General features: G+C 38.6%; 1 protein-coding gene across 8 annotated transcripts in view; it reads right to left on the reverse strand.

The window, feature by feature from the left end:
- The window catches only part of HERC1 (HECT and RLD domain containing E3 ubiquitin protein ligase family member 1), an 88,088-nt gene that overhangs the window by 51,618 nt on the left and 22,060 nt on the right, over positions 1-14,410 (reverse strand). For all 8 annotated transcript variants that reach the window (XM_072933930.1, XM_030281880.4, XM_030281883.4 and 5 more), the window contains exons 6-21: positions 14,215-14,311; positions 12,527-12,670; positions 11,831-11,958; positions 10,843-10,987; positions 10,580-10,751; positions 9,398-9,532; positions 7,937-8,102; positions 7,263-7,388; positions 6,255-6,476; positions 4,934-5,086; positions 4,624-4,756; positions 3,921-4,112; positions 3,192-3,413; positions 1,562-1,735; positions 218-332; positions 3-123 (exon numbers count right to left, since the gene is read on the reverse strand). In XM_072933930.1, the coding sequence (XP_072790031.1) occupies positions 3-123; positions 218-332; positions 1,562-1,735; positions 3,192-3,413; positions 3,921-4,112; positions 4,624-4,756; positions 4,934-5,086; positions 6,255-6,476; positions 7,263-7,388; positions 7,937-8,102; positions 9,398-9,532; positions 10,580-10,751; positions 10,843-10,987; positions 11,831-11,958; positions 12,527-12,670; positions 14,215-14,311 (2,445 nt within the window). The remainder of the gene's footprint in view (positions 1-2; positions 124-217; positions 333-1,561; positions 1,736-3,191; positions 3,414-3,920; positions 4,113-4,623; positions 4,757-4,933; positions 5,087-6,254; positions 6,477-7,262; positions 7,389-7,936; positions 8,103-9,397; positions 9,533-10,579; positions 10,752-10,842; positions 10,988-11,830; positions 11,959-12,526; positions 12,671-14,214; positions 14,312-14,410) is intronic.

Genomic DNA, 14,410 nt, shown 5'->3' on the forward strand with positions numbered 1-14,410 from the left:
ACCCATCTGTCTCTGGAGGATGACCTGGTCTGAATAAGCTGCATGTTCCTGCAGGCAAGCAAGCGACTCCGAACTTTATATACACAGCGGTAAACTTCTGCCAAGGCCTTACCAGGCTGGTACCTACAGAAAACCACATCCAAGCCAGAAAAAAATCACACAAACTTCCTTTCAAAAAGTCAAACTGAACTTTCAAAAGCAGCTTTAGGTTACTTGCCTGCTCTCACCACAAGCTTGACTAAGTAAACTCGTATGTTTCAGAAGAGCTGCAAGGACAAATCTGGACACAGTGTCTAGGAGGGATTCATTACTTAAAGTTGCAGTATCCCAGTCTGAAAATAGAAATGATTCATCAAAACTGGCTACCATTCCCAAAAAAAAAAAAAAAAATTTGTTTATTTCAATATTGTACTCAGTATCTTCAGCCATTTAATTTTTTTTTAAAGAACTGACTTTTTAATTTCAAAAAAAACTTTCCCCCACTTTAAAAAGAATCATTATAACAATAATATTGCTCCACTATGAAATAATTGAACTGCCAGGTAAACCTTCACAAAGCACCGTAATTCTCCATGGGGAAATAAAAAATTACTGTCCTCCTTCTTTACAAGTAAGTTCATAATAGATTTTTGTGTTAAATGTTATCTATTGATCCTTGTGAACTGCTGTAAAAATTACAAACTGTACCTGGTCATAGGAAATTCTAGTCTAGAACACCTGCTCCTCAGCAAGTTCCATGACACTGCCTGTGACAGTCTGCTAACGTGAGCATACAACTTTCTGTCAGCTGAACAGATCAGACCCATATCAACTTCTAAGGAACCTAGTTCCACAACCTAAGTTATACAGATCAACCCAATCAACTCAAAGATTTTGCATGCAGATAACCAGCACTGTTTTTACTGGAATTCCCAGTTCTGTGAAATCCTGTAAGAGAATTCCCTGTGTTCTCAACAGGCACACAATACCATTTTCTCTTTTCTTCATCTGGTTCAGCTTGGCCAGAGCTACAGAAAATTATCTTTGGATACAGCAGTTACAGTACAACTACAATGCTGAGTGGATCTCATTAAAAGGAAGCTGGAAAGATGGAGCAGGAAACCCAGATTTTAGTCAATAATCATGAAAGACTATTACTACTGTAGGACCAGCCTCCCAGAGACTTGAAAAACAAAAGCTGACTTACCCCTTCATTCCATTCCTAACATATTTTGCAAGTTAATTTGCCTTCCCCCATCTCCTCCCCTTTAATTTTTCTTTTTAATTGCAAGTTTCACTTTGCTCTACTCAGAAAAAAAAACAACTGAGTAAGCAAACGAGTTTCTTCTTACCAATTCAGAGGGAAAAGAACACTAAGCTACATGTTTGCCAAGTGCTGAAATCAGTGTCAAAAGTAAGTAACAGAAAAAGCAAAGGAAAGATCATGGAACACAATAATAAATAAAGTTTATCATGTTGTAGAATTAAAAATCATTGCCAAAGAAAATAAAGGATTATGCTAGGAGCATAGCTGGAGCATTTAACTTGCTTTCAATATACACAGGTATTTTCAACACCTTACCTTTACTGACAGCATAGTCCTGCATACTGACCCACAGGCTTCTTGCTGGCTCTTTTGTACAACCCAAGGCCAAATCAACATAGACTGTGATCTCTGGTCTTAGCTTATAATCAAAGGGCTTCTGCTCCTCATTTCCAGACAGGGCCACTTCTAACAAGGAGCTCATGCATTTGTCTAACAGAAGGAAAATACCAAAGAAATTTAAGTCTGCAAATGTTGACGATTACACACATCTAACAGTATTTAAACCTCCTTTCAACTTCCTCTTAGTTAAAGGAAAAAAAATACAACACATGTCATTGTCCTTCCACAAATTCACCTTACACAGGAAAGTGTCTTAAAAGACAATATACTTAAAACCAACAGAGCTTTAAAAGCATGTCCGAGACTGAGAGGCAAGATGTTTTCTATTGCGATCTATGTAGCAGTTGCCCTCTGGGCAGTTTTCCTTATGCCCTGGTAATGGGCCCATCAATGTCTCGCCACATGACTCAGAGATTCTCCAACACTCTCCAGAAGCCAGTTCTGTTTAACAGGTGATCAAGGACACACCTCGTGACTCAGAATTACATCAGTCCATTGTGAGATGGTCCACCCAGGGAGGAGGAGCTAAGCATTCCCACCTAGATATATCCTGGGATTTCTAAACATGAAGCAGCATTCCCACAGGTTTCCAAGATGACACAGCTGGGGTTTTCCACTGGACCAACTACACCTTTTCTACAGGACCACTGCACAAACAGAAACCACATCTGCCACTCCAAAAGGCCTGCAGCCACTCCAATTTGGACTGCTACCAACATGCTGACCCAAAGGGATGTCAGGTTGTATTCTGACTTTGTCGGTGGTCGGTGGTCTTCCTTTTGTATCACTGCATGTATTTTGTCTCTTTTCCCTTTTCCTAATAAACTGTATTTTTGACTTGGACTCTCTCACTGGTTTTGCTTTCAAACCAGAATAAAGCATTATCCAACTCTTCTTCAAGAGTATAAATCTGTATCATTAATTCTACCTGAACTGCACAGCTATGCCCTTGCAACTATTGCCTGGATCCATTTCAAAACACTGTCTTTTAAGTCTTGAAGTAGCTTACTCAGAATCAGGGAGAGGAGGAGATGTGAACTAAGAGGAACAGGACACAAAGAAACAAGTGACCCATTCAGATAGAAAGGGATGACTGGAACACCACTGCTGAGTTGTTGATAATTCTGGTAGATCATAAAGAATGAAGCTTGCTATTAATAGTATTGTTTCTAATTAATAAAAAAAATCATTTTGCAAGTAGAATAAAATAGAAGAGATTTTTCCAATAATTAATATGAAAAATTGAGTTCCTGGAGTGTCATTAAAATGCTGAGCATCTACAAGTAAAACATTTCCAATTAACTGTGTGAAGTCTGTAGTCTTCCACTGAGAAATTGTGATTTTTTTTTTTTTCGCCTGAATGCATTTCCAAGACTCTATAAACTACATCATAACCTTAAATAACATTTTTGAACTTTCTGTAAATAGAAAAGAACGCTGAAAGACAAACCTTAAGTACAGGGACTTAACCAAACATCATCAGAAATTTCACACCTGAACACATATTTTTACACCAACCATTAGGCACTGGCACTGAACAGCTCACCTAAATGAGGAATATCCATCTCCACTCCATCACTGAACAGAGGGGTTTTGAGCCAGTAGGCTGTGTCCTGCTCCTCGGGGGACACTGGAGGGCCCTGCAGCATCCCCCCAAGGCAGCGCCCGATGAGCAGGGCCACTGTCCTCTCCAGGTCCACCAGCCACACCCATGACTGGGCAGGTTGTGGCAGGGGCACACCCGCAGGGTCGATCAACTCAGGGCCACCTGCAAGTATTCAGTCCCAGGTTAGTCACTCATGCCCAGGTGTCAAAAACAATTCCAAAATCCCAACGCTAACGACAGATCTTGTTAATGTTTCCCAGTTAACAGTAGACTTGTGCCTCAATCGGCAACCTTTCAACTGAAGAAACAGCAGCTAGGACAAACAGATCTTTGAACATTGGAACTACAGCACAGCAGAGGCCACCACTATTCATGGCACAGCTGTTCATGAAGTAAAGGCTCTTTTAAACCCTGCCCAAGAATTTGCTTTGTCTAATACATACTTCTGTGTTCTGATAAACACGTACAGATTAAGGATACAACTGGAAACAGCACTCAGAGCAGAAAAAAGTATTTCACAGCAAGGGATATTAAGGAAATTGAAAAGGAGATGCAGCAGGACACATCATTTTAAAAAAATAGACATCTTAAAAGGGAGAGCTAAATTCCACTACAATAGATGCCATTGTTTATTTTTCAGATTAAAAACATGTTTGTTATTACACTTACCATGAAGAGGCCACTGTAATTCCTGATCTTCCAAAAGGGCTGCAGCAGGCAAGAGTCTGTTGAGGCGATCTAAAGGTGGCAGCAGATCCAGCAGGTAACTCAGTAAAGGCCGGGCTACTGACACTGGCAGCAGCAACAGTGAGTTGACAATTTGGCAGAGCATACTGCCAGCAGCTGATACATAAATCACATCTGCAGAGAAAAAACCAAACTGAAGTAATTATGGTTATGGAATTATGTAAGCACAATTTAAAAAGTCTAAGAATTGCACCTCAGCTATCTCAGAATCAATAAAGGTTGAATTGATGGGTCTGTTTCATTATTAATCTCTTATTTTAGTTACATACTTCTCAGTAATCACAACAATTGTACTTCTCAAAAAGAGAAATCTACAACTAATGAAACTGAAACAATAATGTACCTTCCATATTCTGTTCACATTCACATTCTGGAGTGAGAATGAACAGAATGGAGAACTCACCTTCTCCAACCTGTGCTTTTCCTGCACACAAAATGTCCTATCAAAAACATGAACCAGCCATTCCTGGGTAGACACCTCATCTCCTCCTTTGGGGGAGACTTGGGATGCCCAATATATGCAGATATAGGAAAAATAAGGGATTTTTAAATTCAAACCTAAGCAAACAAAAAAGTGCCCTAAGGTTGCAGAGCCACCATTACTGATTTTTCCATGGACAGTTACCTCTCAGTTTTTCCCCAACACTACCATTCCAAGAGCTTTCCTTAAGCAGCGTTGCAGAACGGGAATAGATATCTGTAGCATGAGGCAATAAAAGCTGAAGGTGCTTGTGAAGCAGTGCCACGCTGCTGGAATTCTAGAAGGAAACAAATGTTAAGAATAATTCTGTAAATATATATAAGGGGTTCACTATTTAAAACACTTCAGCTTTCAAATACTCAGAAGATTTTCAAAAGGAACCATACAACATTCTGATACTTATGAATACTGAGTTATTTTTTCTCTCCTAAATGGTAAAAATAAGGATACACACCTCAGTTACACTGTTGATGTGGCAATAAGCCAGCAATTGTTTCTGTAAGGAACATAAAAGCTCATGCAAATGAGCAGGTTGGCTGTTTTCTGAAGATGAAGTACCTAGTAGAAATTTATCACTGTTTTTTTCCAGTTCTCCGAAGGCTTGGTCCTATTAAGACAAAAGCAGGGAAAAGATAACAATTAACTCTGCTTCAAGTGCTGTAATACTTTATTATCACCGAAAAATAAGCATTTTCATCTTTACTATGTGCACCTGTAATTACTGGAGAAATTGGATAATGTCAAGTGGATCATGGGATAACCAAACTTGAAATTCCAATTGTTTATAATGCCACACGAGCAAAACTGTGGTAGCCATCAGGTGAACATTTCTTACAATGTTACTTTCACATGCAGCAATGCTTTTATTCCTCACCATGGATAACTAGATTCAAAAACTCAGTTCCTAACCTAGCCCCCAAAGCACAATGTGTTAACATATGAAATAATGCCTTAGGATCTGTTGTGGCCTGATGATATCTCATATTATAATCCCTGACTGTACTATCCAGGATGGCAGTAGAAGGAGAACATAGACGGCTTCTTGACTTCTCTTGGAATCCACTGGAAAAACTGAGTTAGTTTCAAGCAGCCAATTCAAAGCAGACACCTTGCTGACTGAAGGAGGTCTAGAGAGAACAAAACACTGCCAACCCCGTGCTGAGGAGCTCCACACTACGCCAAGAAGTCCAAATCTCTGATTTCTTCTCACTGTTGAATTCAACTGGCTGGTTGAGTAAGAAGCTGAGTCAGTGATTTGCTCCCCCACTCCCCTACACTTTCTAAGAACAACAATCTGACTGACACACTGTGTTTAGCAAGACCTGTACTTGCTGCTCTATTACAAAGTAGTTACCACCATAGTGAAGTTAATTAAACAGACTAATGCTCCTGGGTGTCTGCTTATTGTACCCTGGTGGCTGAGACTATACTGACAAACACTGTATACAAATTATTTACTTCTTGTGTTATGTTTTCTCTTCCAAAAGAAATCTGAAACCAAAGCAAGAGCAATAAAATAGTCTGACATGAAACCAGCTGCACTTACATAAGTCACCTTAAACAATAAATACCACTAGAGCAATATTAAAACCATATTGTTAGAGATTATGTAACTGACTTAGCCCACTTAAGGACAAATACATGTGGGCAGTGCTACTTCAGATAAACAAAATGAGCATCATTTCTTTAAGATGAGGGGGAAAATAGTAACCCTTCAAAGTATCAAAAATTAGTTATAATTTAAAAATAAAAATTCATACAAAGCCTGTACGTACTGTATAAAACCCCAAGTTTCTTAGAAGAGTCTTCATTAAGATTTCAGCGAGATGAGTATCTGGATGACTGCTCTGGACAGCATATGCTTGATCAGAGAGGTTTCCATAGCTGATACACATCGAGGCAGTTTCTGTGGTATCAGATGGGGAGCTATAGCCAAGCAGGGAAGCTACATGGGTGTGATCCTGCAAGCTTGTCAGAATGATGTCCAACTGCATTCTCTAAAGAAAAATGTTTAGACACAAAAATCACTGTTCATTAATAAAGATAAAATAATGAGCTAAGAAGAAAAAAAGGCATAGTTACCCAATAAAAATCTTCTAATGGGACACAGAAATAAGCTGAAAGGCTTTACCAAAATACTCCAGGTTTTCCTGAAGATTTGTACTATTAGAGAATGGATAAATATACTGAATTACATTGACCATACCCAGTAAAAATCTGAGATTAAGAGAGACTGAAACCAAGTTGTCCACATGGTGGGCAATGATTGTAAGAGACTTAACCAAACACTCTCCAGTATTTCTTGGTTATCTGATTATTTGGGAAGACAGGTGGGAGACACACAATTTCTCTGCTCTGTTTCATAGATACAAAAATGAACCTCGCAGTCATCTTTACAAAGCAGGGTGAGATCCATGTAGGGAAAGCATTATAGAAGTATTCATCCCAAAAAACAGTTAATTTTCTCTTACAAAGGCTTGTTCAATCAATCTAGTATTCAAAATTATAAATCTCTAAGCTTGTCTGGACACACTACCACAGCAATTCATAAGCTCTCTGTAGTTGACCCTCACTTGAGAAAACAAGCAGTGCTCCCTGCCTCACCCCCTTCTGGTTTAGCCTGGCTGCCCCACAGATTTTGTTATGCTGGGCCTTGCACTGCACCTCCCCAGAAATGCGGTTGCACTCTGCAAATGAGGCTCACCCCATAACTCAAAATATTCCCACAGAAAAACCCAAAGCATACCCCAACTGCTCTCAGGCATATTTTTACTTGACCTTACCTGTCCTTTTGATAAGCTTTCCCATCTATCAGGACCTTGGGGTAGAAGAGAATGTAGCAATTCCATTCTCTCTCGCAACGGAGGAAGTAGCATAGTTGCTCCAACTGACAGTGTCTCAATTACAACCTAAAATTAGAGCAGCCGAAAATACTTCTTCAGTGAAGAAAGGAAATAATCAACCCACCTGTATCCTTAAAAAGTACCATACATCACACATGATACATCCAAAATATCTGCTTAATTTCATTTAATATCAGAATTCTACCACACAATAGCACACTAATCTTTTATGCAAACATGTGCAGTACATTGAAGGAGTGAAACAAGACCAACAAAAGTTGCTATCTCCTGTAAGAGTGCATCTTAGCAGCATTACACAACCAAGTTAGTTACACAATCCACAACAATAACATTTTAGGCTCATTCTTACAGGGAAGAGTAATTTAAAAGTTAAAAAATAGAGCAGCTTTTTGAAATTCTTATACAAACATTTTCCTCTGCTTTCAGATCATAAAACAGTTATGGTGACTACATTTTTTTGCCTTCAAGGAGTAAAACTGGCAGGTCAGAATTGTTCAGAAAGTCTGATAAATATCTAACTACACACAAAAAAAAAAAAAAAAAAAAAAGAGAGTAGTATAATTTTCACATGTAAACAACAAGCCATGACTTACTTCTTGAATTTCATCAGGGACAGAAGAGTCCATCAGTCTGAACAAGAGATTTCGAAGAGGACCAGCCTGCCGACCAAGAATGCTGGTGGCTACACCTCCAGCCAGTGCAAGTGCAAGGTGATTAGAAAGCAGCTTCAAACACAATTTAAGAAAATTGTGATGTTCCCTGTAAAATAAATATGTATCAATTAACCTCTCCTATTATTAGCATGACTACCTTCCACTTATTAGTGCACTAAGCTTTTAACTGTCCTTTAATTTTTCATACCAGAAAGGCAAGTAAATTCCCACTGGGAGCTTAAGGAAACTCCTCTGAGAAACTTACTGCCAACTTCCTTAAAAGAACAAAAACTGAAACTAGAAGAGAGAAATGCTTTTGTGGACAATCGTTGCAAGAGGTGTTCACTTTAGATTAATAGTCCTGAGAATGATGAGGCAAAACAGTCCCAAAATACAGAAATAAACAATAACATGATACACAGAGGGCAAAAATAAACTTTTGAGAAGCAATAAATGTAATCTTCTCTCAGAAGATTTAGAAGTACATCAACCAGGTTAAAAAGAAGTGAGGATATTCCTTTCTAGTCCTCTTAAAAAAATTTGAAACACTTGTTATAGGAGTAAGAGCTGACAACACAGAAACAGTGAATGCATTTCAACTACACAGAAAAATGTGTTTTAAAGGAAAAATCTGGAGTAAAGTGTTGGGAAGGATGGATAAATATAATTACCTGGCAAAAGATTCACAATAGCACAGCCAGGATGAAAACAATGCCTCCTACTGGCTGGACAATACCCTCACCTACAGAGGGGTCCAAAAGCCAAATGGACTGTTCCATCCCACCCCCCAGAATGTATGGTTCACCCCACACCTGTAACCCTCCCCTGAACCATCAGGTGCCTGTGACCCCATTGGCCCAGGTCCTATTCCAGCCCACCCTGGAGCCCCCCTGATAAGGGGTCTCCAGGGGGCCAGACACTCTCTTGGAACTTCTCCTCTCTTGGAACTCCCCCCTCTTAGATCTTCCACCCTCTCCTAGAACCCCTTGTCTCTCCCCTCCCCCATCACCTCAGGCCTTGCCACGTGCTGCATCTGGCAGCTCCAAGCAAGACCTTTCACCATCCCTAATAAACCTGATATTCTAAGAGCAACCTTCAGAGATCTCTCGTCTCCATTCATCAAAGCCGTCCTGGAGCCCAGTGCTCCCTGCAGTAAAGCATTTAATTCATTACATATTGAAAACAAATTTCAGACTAAAGATCCTGCTACGTTTGAGACACTGTAAAGCTCCTCTGTTATACAAATGCACTAGAGTAATTCTTCACAAATGGCACCTGAGTGAGCAAGTAAACCAGACTTATGATTGTTAAAGAATAGACTAACCAGGACTAAGCCATGCACCACTGCTGTAAAGAAAAAAACAAATACAAAAATCTGTAACATGTATATGCTGTATATACCTTGATGAAGGAAAAGGAAGAGGCGGAATTTCACTGTTAATTTTGTCACAGTAGTGCTCAAGAAAAGAACGAAGATGTGAAAAGGTACTTTCTTCAAGGTCGACACAATAGGGTCTGTGCCATGCCACAACTTGCCTGGAATCAAACATCAAGGAAAATTACCTTCTGGAAATCTTCAACTGCTTTAATAAATTAATTGTTTAAACAAGTTGAATACACACTTAACCAGTTTCTTTCTTACAGTAAACTAATACAACTATGGCAGACCAACTTCCTGACCCATTAAGGTATTTTCTTCTCTCTTTTCTGTAAAAATCTCAACAATCAAACACTCCACATTTATGGATGGACAAATATACCTTAACGCCATAAATCTAAAGCTATATGCAACTAATTTGATTCATGCACTGACCAGTACTCACAAAGCTGGTTTTAGTATAAACATCAGGTTAGAGAATGATAAAATGCACAGAGCACTATTTCCTTATTTGACAGCTCCCTTGAGAACAGGCCATTTTGAAATTCTTCTTGAACTATCTTCCAAATATTAAGTTTTTCTGTTCCTTTGTGTTAGTCCATACATAAATGTTTACTGTTTCATTTCAATCACTTGCTAACATCTTTGGTGTAAACGTATTATTTGAGTTATTGTATATTAATAACCAAGCAATTTATTTAGGTACCTATTTCCAGTTTAACATATAACCATACAGAAAATTTTAAATATCTTTAAATGCACCTCAGTGATTTGTCTGAAGTTCCCCTTTCCCAGAATCTCCTAATTAGTGTACTACTTATTACAATGAACGAAACTTCCCAAGCCATAAAAAAATCCCCTTAGAAGCAAAAAATAAAAAGTACTGAGTTGTTTCATCTCCCACTGACTCCCTTGTCAACATTTAATGAACAGAGGTAGGTTTTGTCTAACTACATGTAAGAAACATTCACACATAAAGAAGAAATATCCAAATCTTTGGCGCTGGTACATTTTCACTTGTAACATGCAGCTATTAGTGGAGAGGAGGGAGGAAAGATGAGAGGAAGACTTTCCAGATCAAAACATTACAACCAGAATGCTTGACACAGATGATGTGGGAACACTTTCAGGAAATAGTTAAAGGTACCCCAAAGTGGACTTGCATAAAAGAATAAAATTATACCTTTCCCAAATGTCATTGTTACCTGTCCCGTGGAAGAGCTGTCCAGGCAAGGCTATGGGATGTTCCAGCCGAAATCTGTTGAATTGCAATTCCATCTAAACCACCTACTTTCTTTGGTTTGGTAATGGGGCCAGTAGAGTTCCCCTGTCCACACTGTCCCATTGAATTGTTACCCCAAGCATAAACTTCATTATCTATAAACATAAATAAAGTAGAAAAAAGCTGAAATACAACTGCTTTTGATCTTGAGGAGGATTATATATTTTTACAGCTTATTCTCTTTACCATGAGAAAGTGCCAAACAGTGACTGTCACCAATGGAAATGTCAACTATTCTGGTAGCCGCTAGCTCTTCAATTAGCTTGGGTCTGAGAGCAGTCGCCTCTGAAGAGCCACAGCCAAGGCAGGCCCCGCAACCCCAAGCGTAAACCTGGAGCAAAACAACCACAGAACAGCTGCAGGTCACACCTGTGCTACTGCTGAGCACAGCAAACAACACCCCAGCAAACCACCTGTACAAGGACTGCAATTTCACTTTCAGCACAATGTGCACAGGATTCTCCTGACTGAACACACACCTCGTACAGTGTGCATTCCTTCCCCCAACCACTGAGGTGCCACAGAGCACCAGGGAGGCTGCTGCAGGAAAACAAACTGCTGTAGTGAATGTCAACACTCCTAACCCCCACTTACAAAAGCCACTGCCTCTGAGTCACAGAGCTGAAGATGGGGGGGCCAGTTGGGTTACACGTGCAGAAATGCTTATTGGATGACATGTATCCATCATGCCAGGAAGGGCCCTTGTTTACCACCTCAACATTTAGCTCCAAGCTCTCCTGAGATTCTTCACATTGGAAATAAAACTTGCAGTTAACACCTATATTCTAATATACACATACATTTTAAAAAAACTTTTAAAAATTTTAAATCACTTAATCGTGTGAGTTGGTTACTGTATTAAAAATTACAAAGCATTTCATTGCTGTTTGTTTCTTGAATCCAATTTGATTTTACACTGGTTACACTTATTAACCTAAAAATACTACATTTTCTATGACTAAGCAAGAATCTTGAAAAGTGTGTTTTAGATTACTCAGCACATTTTGAAATACTCTTGTGCATTAGGTACTTCAATCTCTAATCAAGAACTTCACTTCTACTTAAGTACTAGTTGAACATTTTCTCAACAGTTAAAATAATAAATGCTGAGATAATGTGAACCCAGACCCTCTTCACCAACTCCCGTAATTTGAGTGAAACTTGTTTTGCCTACCTGCCCTGTTGATGTCAAGGCAAGCGAAGACTGACTTCCAGCACAAACTTTTCGAATAAACATTCCTTGCAAGGCTTCTATAACTTTGGGTTTATATACTCTATTTGTATCGCCATGACCAAGTTTGCCTGCAAAGGGAGGAAACAAAACTGGAAGGTATTTTCAATGGATACACAACAATTGAAAGTATCCCAAAAGAGATGTTTTTTTCATATTTCCAAAAATGTCAGAATAGATTTTTAAAATTAAAACATATTGCAATTTTTATAAACCTATTCTCTTTCAATTACAGTAATTTCAGACTTGAATAAATATATATGTATTATAGTCTATTTTAAAATTGAAACACTAATCCCAGGCAGTTTATATGTAATAGTTTGTAGGATATAATTAGCTACTGTCATATCATGAGTGAGCTTATTTGAAAGTCATCAGCACAGCACTTTTTTCAGAATTGTTCATCTATTCACTGACCTTTCTGCGCTGTGAATCTCCTCCCCTGCTGAAAATCTTTTTTTTTAACCCTATGATCTTGCAGGTGAACTTCAGATATTGTATTCAGATTTTTTAAGAATCCCTTCCTTGAACAGCTACTAAATGACAAATAAAAACCAGAACCAAACTTCAAGGAGTACTGAAACTATGAGGCAGATGGAACAAGACAAGAGTTACTACCAAAGCATTAGTTTTACCCACCATTGTCTCCTCCTCCAAACGACCACACTGTTCTCCCATCTTTGGACAGAGCTATCGTGTGTGAACTGCCACAGGAAACCTCACCTACATTGATAATATCTTTTACTAAAGTTGGAATGTTGCGGCTGTTGCTGTCACCATGACCTAAGGAAAAAAAAAATAGAAGTATTTTCTTTTTGTGAAGATTAAAGTCCTATATCTATTTTGCAATCCTAAGACTTTGCAAATTCCACATGTATTGCAGTCATCACAAATTATGACTTCTGCCAACTTTTTGGAAAGAATCATAGTAAGGTTTGGAAGACCTCTGTCATAAAGTTAAACATTAAATCTTTATGACATACTCCAGAACACCTGTTCATATCTCACTGCCTCTAAAACTTCTGATTATTTTCTACCTAGCTGAAAAGAAATAAAAATAATTGCTAGTACAACTGCCTTCAATACTAGCTGACTAGGTAGCTAGACTTCCCAATACTGGGCAGCAGGTATCCTGTACAACATGAGGAAGCTGTGATAAGGGCCCTCTGTCACTACTGTCCATATTGCACTGACTGAAGATATCAGCCCCTCAGCTGCCTTTAGGCAGCCACATTTCAAACAGGTTCTTTCTGCAGAAACCAAGTACATCACAGCTACCACCTACTTAAGTTCTCTACATTCTACTAAACTCCAGAAAGTCTGTGGATATGGAAGGAAAATTGAAAACAGAGGAAAATTAGTATCACTGGTATCCATACCTGATTAAATATCAACAAATTCCTATAACCCCATGAAATGTTACATTTAGCTACATTCTGGAACTCAACACTGTACACTCCAAGACCCCCAAAGGACATCAAAACTCCACAACAATCTAAAACTCAAGAACATTTCCACAATTCCCACCAAAATTCCAGTTAAACCTCTAATAGAGAGTTATTTTCTTAACAACAGGGACACACTCCGAACTTCTACTGATTCCCTTGAAAGCTGTAACTGTCGAACAATCTCCCATCTTCCACCCCGCCACTTGCTTCCTTTTACCTCTCTCTACTTGATGATTGTGACATTTAAAGAAAGAAAACAGAAGGGAACTAAAGCTCAACTTGAAAAATTTTTCTATGCAAAACCTGTTGGTTCAACTGAACTTACTCAAGAAGGGTAGTTTTACACCAGGCATAGCAGCTCTACAGCAAAGATGACTAAACAGACAAGTGAACTTGAAGGAAATAGTAACACAGGGTTTCTAGTTTCAGTTAAATTTAACTTTTTTAGATGGTATTAAGGTAAGAAAACACTAAGCCATTCTGGTAAACTTAACATCAAGTATCATTATTAGATCAGAATTAGCCAGTTATTCCTCACTCTTCAAAGAATCATTCTACCATCACACTAAATGAGGCTTATCTAGAATTTCAGTTTATTTAAAATGTCTACTGTTTACATTCCAGTGACATTAGCAACCATATAGTCTCAGGAATTAATAAAATGCCCTGAAATTAAAATATTTTAGACATAATCTTTGTAAAATTAACTGAATTAAAAACTTTTAAGAGCCTCTGCACTTGTCAGCTGTACACACACACCTGAGTACATGTGTATGTGTACGTAGAGTGGACAATTACAGAAAAAGGCAAACAGATGTATAAAATCATTACTAGACACAGGAATTTTTCCAAAAGCATCTCATTAAATTTTCAAATTACCTAATCTTCCAAAGTCTCCTTCTCCCCATGTATACAGCTCTCCATCTTCTGTAACAGCAGCACTGTGTCTATACCCCGCCGATACACACACAACCACCTACATTACATGCATAAAGAAAGATGACATTTTTACACAAATCAAGTGGGAAGTCTGAACGCTTAGGAGAGTCAAGTTTCAGGAGTCTACATAAACTAA

This window comes from Taeniopygia guttata, chromosome 10 (assembly GCF_048771995.1).
Source record: "Taeniopygia guttata chromosome 10, bTaeGut7.mat, whole genome shotgun sequence".
NCBI lineage: Eukaryota > Metazoa > Chordata > Aves > Passeriformes > Estrildidae > Taeniopygia > Taeniopygia guttata.